Below are 10,697 nucleotides of genomic sequence, written 5' to 3'. Positions count from 1 at the left end.
ACTGAATGAAATTTTACTTTGTTCATTTAAAAAAAAATTAAGGGCTAGTGTTTCTTGACAAATTACGACGGGAAATGCTATTTTGTGACCGTTTTTACAAGATGTCAGAAATTTACCATGTAATACCCATATAAAATAAAATAAAAGTAAACTTAAAAACACCCTTTCCAGATTCTCGCGAAAACTTTTCAATAGACTCTAGGGTTATAATTAATAATTAACGACGAATAAATAATATTGCGTTTGCAACTTGATGACGTCAAGGTTTAGGACTCCCCCATTAAAAACCCGACGGAGATTCGATTCATTCTCTCGTCTCTCATTTCGCTTCGAGTCAATGACAAAAACGGGTCTCACCGGTATGTCTCGCGTTGCACTCGTATTTAAATAAAATTAATATAAAATTATTATTATTCATAGCGAGTTCTCGCTAGTTCCGCGAGCAAACCAAACATTTGTCGGTCGTACCGAATAGAAATCGCGCTCGCAGTTTTTTCTTTTCGTTTAAGACGAGCATTACTCATATTTCACGGTTAGTTATCTGTGTGCAAATAAATTATGTTTATCGTGTTCCCCTAAATAGAGGATCACGAAAAAGACGTGAAGTGTTTGTGATAAGTAGTGTAGTTTTTTCGTAGTTAGACCGGACCGTCTACGCCTGCGCAAAAATTCTCTCATTATGGACGAGGAATCGATGTGGAAAGGCTTTTATGACAAGCTCCAAAAACAGAAATCTGTAGAGCAAGTAGATCATGAAACAAGGTATGTCACTTATATAAGATGTTTAAATTCCTAAGTCCGTCAATGGTATTAACATTGGGAGATGATAAAAATATAAGCAGCTTTATTTTGCTATTTTCTTGATCGAAGACGAAGAGAATTGTTTCTTCAAAAGTGATAATGGCTTGGAAATAGTATGCTAAATAGGTACTGAAAAAGTTTTGCATATTATTAAATATATTTGTTTGTAAGTCTGCCGATTCGCAGGCGCGAAACATGTGTTGTGTTTTGTTTACCGCTCCTAAAATAACATTCTGTAGTAGTTAAATACGCTTTCGATTTGGTTCAGTTACTTCGATGTTTCGGCGCAAATTATAAAGAGAAAATATTTCAAAACAATGCGATGTAATGTCAGGTTACAAAACAATATACAGGAAGATGTACATTAGTTTATTAAATATACGAAATGTAACAATAAAGTGAATTATTTAGGTAAATTTTTCGTTAGGTAGATGAATAGTTATTGTAACGAATTACTAATTTCTAAATTTATTGCAACAAAGAGTGAGATGGGTATATAAATGCCTAGACTTCCATATTAGATTTCCACAGTAGGGAAATAATTCAACCGGATGAATCTCACCCACATCAAAAAGGTTTCAGCTCTTTAACCTGACAAAAGTCAATAGATTCTGTTCTGAAGTATAAGTTGAGGATATACGGATTCTCAAACATCAGAATGATGGATGTTTTACAGTATGTAAAAACGCCACTTAAACCCGTCAATGACAGTTTATAAGACCTGTAAATGCCTAGTCTCCCATTACCCCTCCTAAAAAATATTTTCCCTCTCTGTTGCAATAAATTTAAGTTTTAACAACTCCCTACTGAGCGAAATCCAGCCTGTCTAAAAACGTTTAGACATACTCCAAAGTATTGTTGATTCACTTTTAATTTAAGACAAGCAAATATAATATTGGTTTACACATTTATTTATTTCATAGAATTACAGAAGTAATCTTAAAAAAATATTGATTATTTGTATTATAACGTCACTATCTATTTATACCATAAATATATCAATATTATGATAACCCTCGGGGTTTAATAATAGATAAGTATTAAAATGTGTCATTTCAAACCACGAGCAAAAGTTATAACAATAGAGTATTGTAATAGATTTCCGAGTTCCGGGAAGCTAACTCACCAATCAGGACAACTCACTGAAGCTCGGAGTAATTAAAAAGTACGAATCTTTGAAAAATTATATAAGATGATAATATGACACATAAAAAAAATGGCTTTGTATGGAGTCTATTAACAATTAAAATAATAAAAAACCGCTGAATTTCTTCATTGTCTAAAATACGCATATTTGGAATTACCTGAAAAGAAGACCTAGCGCCTCCATGGGACAAACAGCACGTATTACGCTACCGCGCCATACTTGTACGCATTATATTATGTCAAAAGCGCACTTGGTGGGCATGACGGAAACGTTGAAATGACATGTCGCCAACTGTAAGCCGTTTTGTATATTATGTGTTCGTTTTTAAACCCGAAAATTTTAAATATTTTTTTAACGTTATTCCCAATTAGTGAAAATTCCCTGCTTTTTTTTTTAAAGAAATATTTTTTTAAAACCGTTTTTATGATTTCACCAAATGGTTCGCTTTTGGGGCCAATTTAACGAGTTGTAAATAACTCACTATTAGAAAATGGAATGGATCTAGTTAGGGAAGAGTGAAAAAATCGACCCTCGGATCCCTAATCCGTGAATCTTGCCTATGTTTGAACATCCATATTTCTTAAACTCTTCCATTTGTTGATTTAAGTGAATCGTTGATTTAAGGTCATAAGCCCTGTCAATGCCTAGACTTCCATATTCCCTTATTTAAGGTATTTCCCATCCCTGTTGTGATTTGTTAATCTTAATGACTCCCGAGGGGGTGTAATCCAGTATTTTGTCTTCAAACATTTGGACAAACTCAAATATTGGAATAAAATATAATTGTTAATAATAAATACTATTAGTAGGTTATATCCTCAAACTTTACACGCTAAACGATATACATAATACATAATTATCATTTGATTTGCCCTATGAAAATAAACCGGTTATATCCAAGCGTTCCATATTCCATCGCATACTAATAATACATTGAATATTAAATAGGTAACAGTCCGTATGGATTTTTTTCCTTCTTTCTTTTTTTCCACATCCGCTCCTAAGTGGAGCATGTGGACGTCACCAGTTGCCTCCAAGAAACCCTAGCACTTTCGTCTCCCCCACGTCAATCCCGCGTCCCTTAATTCCGCGGAATAAAGACGGAAGATCGTTTTCGACGGCCTTCCAGCACGGCGCGGCGGGACCGGAGGTGTAAACAAGAGGCAACTTGAATTTAGGTTCTCCTGGGGCATGCGGAGCACGTCTACAAGTCAGGATCACCACTTGTTATAGAAGGCTGCTGTGTCCATTCTCGAACTTCAATGTTAGTTATGAAATCGAACCATGTTTTCCTTAATATTCTCAAGCACTTTTGTAAATATTTCATAGAATTTTCCTACGTAATTCTATTCCGATTTTAAAATACTTTATTTATTAAATCCACGTTTTTTAGGCTTCACAAAGTTAATTTATGTGTAAATTTCTAAATACCTTATCTCTAAACTGGTTAAACTAGCAAATGTTATTTTGTTTAGTTAAAAAAACATTTTTTTATGAAATAGTGAACACTTTACATGTGTACATCCTTAGCATAGAAAAAAAGGAAAACGGTTTTTCGATTGAATTAATAAATTCCATTTCTGTATTAAAATATTGTGATTATGTGTATGTTCAACCGGTAATGACATTTAAGTATTGATTTAAAATAAGGATTTTCTCTGAAATTTATTGGTGTCGTATGAAAACGTTAACATTAAATATTCATTCAATAACGTCTTTTTACATTAAAATATTTCACTGGCATCTAAAGCGTAAGACTAGTCATCTTACTTTCATATAACCTCCGTGGTGTAATTGCTAAGAGACTTAATCCACTCATGAAGGTTCCAAATTCGATTCCCGGTGAGATCACAAAAAATAATTGTGATTTTTCTTAAGCCCGGGTGTTCAGTATTCTAGTTATATCGACCAATGTAGGTAATTTGACGTTCTGGGCTGGTATTCCAAACGCTCTCTCGGCCGTATTATCTCGTGTATTTAAATGCAAAATATACGTGAAAAACTGTTTTCTCGTGACGCGAGAGTGGTTCAAAATAGCACCCCCTGTTGAAGTACCAAAAAATAAATGCAAAAAAAAAACAAAAATGATATAAAGACACTGCGCTCGGTGTACCAATATAGGGTCCAAGGCATTATTAGGTGCGTAAGGGGAATGATGATGATGTATAGGTATTCTAAGGTTATGGCAAAAATACGAAAAATAGCCTCGAGAAAAACAAGGTTTAGATCGACCGGATTTCACGCTTGACATTTCCGGTGCCTAATGTATGTTACAAAAAATACAACGCCATTTGCAAATTTAATGCCAACGAGACAGGCAATTTAATTTGTTTTATCTCCTTAACTTTATTTTGCAAAGAAACAAACTTAAAACATTTTCATACTAACTTCAGTTTACTAAATACGCGAGTTTGCTTTCAAAAACATTGTGTTACATAATATGATCTATATGGCCCTGATTACACTATGAACACACACTTCCTATGAAGTTAACATATTTCTTCGATTGTCTACGAAGTAAAATTGAGTTTTACTTACAAAAATGTGTATATTTGTATGAGATTGTATGTATCTTTGTCTTCTTCATTTCCTTTCCTCAACTAATGGTGCATAGGGCACTGCACTGATACCCCAATCGCAGCGTATCTTGATCATTTTTGCTACATGAAGGAAAGATGACCAGCCTTACGTTTCAGATGGCAGTCCAGGGACTATGAAATATTCTAGTGTTCAAACACCGTTTCTTTAGTAAATACTTCACATCAACCATGTCGGGAATCGAACCCGAGACCTCTTGCGTGACAAACGCGCTGGGCACTTCACCACGTCACATCAGCAACCTTAAATGTGTTTAAAAAAAATTTAATGGATATTTATTTTTTTACACCTGCTGAAAATCTGATTTTACTTTATAGACGATAGAAAATAACTATGTTGACTTCTCATTACTGAAAAATCACATTTTAAGTTAATATTCATTTTGACTACGTTAGAATTCGAATTGGGACCTCAGCATGGTAGACAAACACGCTAACTACTACACGTAAAGGACGAAAGTAACTACTGACATAATCCGTAAAAATGAATACATATTATCTAGCATTTGAAAAATTCTAATTTAGTAGGTACCTACTATATTGTTTTCTTTATTGATGACCCTCACGATGGACGCTGAAATAAGATCCGAAACAAAAACAGAGTACAAAAAACCGAAAAAACGACCATGAAAATCAGATTTAAAGAAGGCCGGTTTTTAAATCACGATAAATAGGTACCTCTAATACTTATTCACGTAATTTTTAAGTTGTAATCATTGATCAATGTGTATTAATTCGTCAATGGTCCTAATAGTAGATGGCTACAGAAAATATGGAATAGATATCATACCTTCAAAATATACGCTGACCTAAGAGTTGAATTTTATAATGTAAGGGATAGGGAATGGTAAAAAAGGTATCCAAGTACTAAAGACGCTTTGATTTATTATATAGTTTTACTTATAAAATACACAAATAACTTTTAGATAAAAATATGACTATACATTGTTGTTAAGAACTAGGCAGATTGCTTGAAAATAGCACCTGTAATAGTGCCATGCCTTTGAATTATGCATTGTCCTTTATCAGTTTCCAAATTTATCACAGGGGGCTTGAGATTAGGTTGAAGTTTGCAACTTTGTTCCGAAATAGCAACAATAATACCGGACGAGTCGACATGGGCCGATCCTTTTGCCGCTAAACAAAGGCCTTGATGATCGGCGAATAGACACCCAGTGACCCCAGAAACATTCATCGTTTCTTCGATAACTTTATCAAGTTCACGCTCCATGTTGATCAGATAACTACTTTAACAAAAATAAATAGAAAATTAATATTAATGTACAGTCATTGCGAAAAAGCAAACTTCGATCTGACAAGTCGACAGGCGTCAAATCCACAGAGTAAATATGTTTAATCGTTGACCTAAAATTTCCATAGACAAAGTTCAAAAAATGTTGCCAGCCTCACAAAAAAATACTCGCTACAATACGATAAACGGGGTATAGTGGATAGTAAATTAGTAATTACTATTATTATTATTATGAATAACTGTAGTCATTTTTGTTAAATAATTCCTTTGAGGATGCTTTACAAAGTGATTTTAGGAATATTTTTTAAAAATTTTTGGCTTAAATTTATCCATTATATACAATATCTTTTTTTCTTCTTTTATTTTTTTATTTGTTTTTTTTTTGGCATCTACTACTAATTTTATTTTCACTCCAGTAAAAACAACAATTACGCACATTAAAGATATATTTTTGTAATTCGAAGGAACGTTTTTTTTAAACCTAATTTACCAAAGCGCATTATTATATAAAAATGTTCACTGTAAAACGCAAATTTCATTTGAACATCGATTCGATAAAATGACGCATTGATCAATTAAAATATGGATATATCACATACTACAAATACCGATAAAATGTATGAAATAGATTTAGTAAAATTAGTTATTATTATGGTTTATTTAATACTTAACCAAGATAAATTACAAAATTGAATTTACAATATATTCCTCACTGAGAAAACCTGTGCTAAGGAAGACATTTCACAACTTTATTTTAGTGTGAAATATATATTTTTTACAATAGGAATTGTTTAATTTTTTTTAATAAATACTGAAAATAATTAACTGAAAATACAATTACATTGTTACAAGTATTAACTTAATGTAGGTAGCTTAGCTTGGATTATTGAAATTATTATTTCATTGGTTATAATTTCAAAATGAATATGGATATTGTAGAGAATTTTTTTCATACATAACTTTAAAAAATACATATTTTATAAAAATGTCACTAGAAAAACATAGCATGTTTGACGTTAAAATTCGTGACAATGTTGTATAAAAATTTAAAAAATTCCTATAAACAAAGTTGAAAATTAACATGAATCCTGAAATGTAAGGGGCGTGGCCAATACAATAACCGTTTTTAAAGGAATTCATTATTTTTTAAATTATGCTACTTAATAGTGAGTAGAATTTTTTTTTATTTACTCGGCAGTATTTTAAAAACCCTTATTAACTAAAAAATGTAAGTAAAAACAGAGTGATATTTCCCTGTTGTTAACAATCTTAGGTATTTTTAAGAAATTATTTTTCAGTAAATGAACATTAAATTTTTATTTGGGTAAAAAACTTGTACTTCCTTTCATTTATTTTTTTCCCCCCATGCGGTGAGAATTTTATTGCTTGGCAACTCTTTTTACGGCTACATACCATTCGTTCTCATAAAGAAAAATAACCTTTAATGCGATGTTTGTTTGGCTTATTTCTGTTTCCAATCGTATTTTAGTTTAAGGCTAGCGTTAAAAATCATCTGTGGTAGTGCAAACAGTGGTTTTCTCTGTCGGACACATTCTATTTGCTTCGTGGAAAAGCGAGAAAAGAGCTTTTTCTCCCTACGGTACTGAAAATTAATTAACTCTTGTGTCTTTTTTCAATACATGTTCCCGTACTGCGTGAAAACAAGAGAGAAATATTCGGCAATTTGAAGGTCATATTCATAAATATCTTATCTAATATTTACTTTTTAGTTGACAGCTTGTCAGTTTGCAGTTTTCAATTATTGTTAGATAACGGCAATCTTTTCTTTTTCTCGGTTAATTTATATTTCCACAATAATATCGATGCCAGTTTTAAGCCGGAGTCTCTCACTTGGCCGATTTCAGTATAATTTCAATTGAACTTCAGTTTTGGTTTTCATATAAAACTATAATAGACGGATTAACATAATGTTAAGTAATAATATTATTGTGAATCGATGTTTGCCGTATGTTTTGCGGTCAAACATTAGAAATATGCATTTGTTAAAGCAAAAAGCATTTGTCAACGGTGTCTGGGTCGACGCAGGAAAAGGAGCGACATTTGACGTCGTCAATCCTGCGGACAATTCCGTGGTTGCCAAAGTTCCCGATATGAATGTAGAAGACTCACAAAAAGCGATTCAAGCTGCTGCAGATGCTTTCAAGACTTGGCAAGATGTGACTGCGAAGGAACGATCTATTCTTCTAAGGAAATGGTACGACTTAATGGTGATCAATCAAAGTGAGATTGCCGCTATTATGACTGCCGAGTGTGGAAAACCAATTAAAGAATCAATGGGCGAAGTTGCTTACGGTAACTCATTCATCGAATGGTTTTCTGAAGAAGCCAGAAGGATCAGTGGAGAAATTGTGTCAAGTTCACAGCCGAGCAAAAGTATTTTTGTTACGAGGCAGCCCATTGGACCGGTAGCTCTCATCACTCCGTGGAATTTTCCTCACGCTATGATTGCGAGGAAGGCAGGAGCCTCTCTAGCCGCTGGGTGCACGTGTGTAGTCAAACCCGCTGAAGATACTCCTCTGACTGCATTGGCTATGGCGCAGTTAGCTGACGAGGCAGGGATCCCTAAGGGAGTCTTCAACGTAATCACGAGCAATAGACAGCATGCTCCTGCTGTTGGCAAACTGCTTTGTCAGAGTCCGCTTATTGCTGGAATATCTTTCACGGGATCTACCGCCGTTGGAAAACTACTGTACGAACAATGTGCTCCAGGAATCAAACGAATAGGTTTAGAACTCGGAGGAAATGCTCCCTTTATTGTATTTAAAAATGCAGATATTTTTAAGGCTGTTCAAGGTGCCATGGCATCTAAGTTTAGAAACTGCGGACAGACTTGCGTTTCCGCAAACCGGTTTCTCATCCAAGAAGATGTTTTTGATCAGTTTGTAAATCAGCTGTCAGATGCGATAAAAAATAGTCTCGTCATGGGAAATGGAAAAGATGAAAATGTTTCGATTGGTCCTTTAATAAACAACACACAAATCGATTCAGTTAAACGTCGTGTTGATGACGCTGTGCAAAAGGGTGCAAAAGTTGTAATCGGTGGAAAACTAGCCGAGCGTTTCGGCGACAAGTTCTACGAACCGACTATTCTTACGAACATCACAAAAGATATGAGTGTCTACAATGAAGAAATATTTGGACCAGTTGTTGTTTGCATAAAGTTCAAAGATGAGGAAGAAGCTTTGAAGATTGCTAACGGAACTACGAGCGGTCTTGCCGGATATTTCTACAGCAGCGATGTGGCTCAAATTTTCCGAGTTTCCCGAAAATTGGAGGTTGGGATGGTCGGAGTGAATGAAGGAATTATATCCACTGCGGAAGCTCCTTTCGGCGGGATAAAAGAGTCAGGTATAGGTAGAGAAGGCAGCTCACACGGAATTGAAGACTATGTTTACATCAAATATACGTGCCTCGGTGGCTTAAACTAAAGTATCAAAGTAATAAATTTAATACTCATTAACAATAAAAGTTAGTGATAAAAACCAAAGAGTCTTCCATATATGAAATAAATTAATATCCACGTCTTCCACTATCTTATATGCATTCCTATTTAATATTTTTGTTTAATAATAAACTTTGCATATTAATGTTCTTAGATTTTAGTCATAAGAAATAAGATTTACTTGCCCATGTATAATAAATAATATTATGTGATAAACTTTGTTTTTATTTTTTTAATTCCTCATTTCTTAATATTTCACAATTTTATTTCCTTTTGTACCAATTTGTCTGATCATGTAGATTAAATTAGAAAATTAGGTATTTAAAAAGCTTAGCCATATTTTCAAACTAAAATGCTATTTTAAAAACAATATTCCTTCAAAATCACTAATCAACCACCCTTTTCTCAAATAAACCCTCGCAGTAATAACATTCTACTGCTATAGAGATGCCCATATACAGACAAAAATCACTGTGGGATTATCAATCACAAAGTCAGCTATAGTTTACAGCAAAACAATCGGCCGAGAAACCAAACCAATAATTTGCAGCGCTTTTGTTCTACGCAATAGAGCAAAATGGCATCTCTACAGTTGCAGCGCATTTTTATTCTGAGAATAAACCACAAATAAAATGTGTCACGAATTTATCTTTTTAAATATTTTATTTAGTCAAATTATAAAAAGAGGTTGATTGAAACAGAAATGGGACATAACTTTGTCAATAAAGTCATTTGAAAATATGTATAAGGTCCGTCTCCGTTCTACATTTCTGTATTGAAGACAGAAAGCGATTGCTATATTTCAGCATAGAAATAATTACCCCGTTGCGATCCGAGCAACCTTGCCACTTTTCTTAGAATACGCTGCTACTTGATATAGTCAGTATGAGTCTTATAGAATGGAAACTTAATGAGGAAGTTCAGTGGCTTTTTTAAATATTTTTTTATTTATTCAGACTATCAAACTAAATCCAAGAATTTTAAAGAAATAATGTTTTTATGTATTTTATTATATTATCAGCGCTATGATTTTTTAAAGTTTTGTCATTTTGAAATTACTCCATTGGTGACATCAGAAGTTCTAGTCGGTGAGTTCTGCAGAATGGCGAGTGGGTATTACGGAAAAAGGAGATCTATCACAACACTATCATTGGTTGATTTAGAAAAACTTGTGACGTAGTTCAAAGTAGTTAATTTTTATGGATCTTTTCATACATTTTTGAGATACTTCGCTGTACGATCAAATGCTCTGATTTTTATTGCATGTAAGAATGCATTTTTTATGTACAATTTCCCATAGCACTGAACTTCCTCATTGGGTAACTCTAAAATGTCATATTTTTTCCCTGGTATGGAAAAGAAATAATAGAATGTAAATTGTTTCATTTTTCATCTAGTTTATTTTTATAGACATTCTGTTTCATATACATTCATGTA

At 33.4% G+C, this 10,697-nt stretch overlaps 3 protein-coding genes across 3 annotated transcripts in view; 2 read left to right on the top strand and 1 right to left on the bottom strand.

Moving 5' to 3' along the window:
- The first annotated feature begins 322 nt into the window (after positions 1 to 322).
- The window catches only part of stac (C2 and C2B_Munc13-like domain-containing protein staccato), a 44,494-nt gene continuing 34,119 nt past the window's right edge, over positions 323 to 10,697 (top strand). The window contains exon 1 of the mRNA XM_088233573.1: positions 323 to 762. Within this exon, the coding sequence (XP_088089699.1) occupies positions 680 to 762 (83 nt within the window). The 5' untranslated portion in view covers positions 323 to 679. The remainder of the gene's footprint in view (positions 763 to 10,697) is intronic.
- Positions 5,413 to 5,887, bottom strand: Lamtor5 (Late endosomal/lysosomal adaptor, MAPK and MTOR activator 5). The gene has a single exon (XM_088233569.1). It carries the CDS (start codon positions 5,774 to 5,776, stop codon positions 5,504 to 5,506), a length of 273 nt encoding a protein of 90 aa, XP_088089695.1. The 5' UTR covers positions 5,777 to 5,887; the 3' UTR covers positions 5,413 to 5,503.
- Ssadh (succinic semialdehyde dehydrogenase) lies at positions 7,238 to 9,476 on the top strand. The gene has a single exon (XM_088233575.1). It carries the CDS (start codon positions 7,726 to 7,728, stop codon positions 9,244 to 9,246), a length of 1,521 nt encoding a protein of 506 aa, XP_088089701.1. The 5' UTR covers positions 7,238 to 7,725; the 3' UTR covers positions 9,247 to 9,476.

This window comes from Micrasema longulum, unplaced genomic scaffold, assembly GCF_059751315.1.
Source record: "Micrasema longulum isolate JH-2025_06_02 unplaced genomic scaffold, ASM5975131v1 h1tg001126l, whole genome shotgun sequence".
In the NCBI taxonomy this organism is placed as follows: Eukaryota; Metazoa; Arthropoda; class Insecta; order Trichoptera; family Brachycentridae; genus Micrasema; species Micrasema longulum.
The sequence above is the reverse complement of the archived record's forward strand: the minus strand, read 5'-3'. Positions and strand labels throughout refer to the sequence as shown.

Excerpts from the sequence above, each read along its gene's own strand:
- Lamtor5 (XM_088233569.1), bottom strand. The coding sequence starts at position 5,776 with ATGGAGCGTGAACTTGATAAAGTTATCGAAGAAACGATGAATGTTTCT.
- Ssadh (XM_088233575.1), top strand. The coding sequence starts at position 7,726 with ATGTTAAGTAATAATATTATTGTGAATCGATGTTTGCCGTATGTTTTG.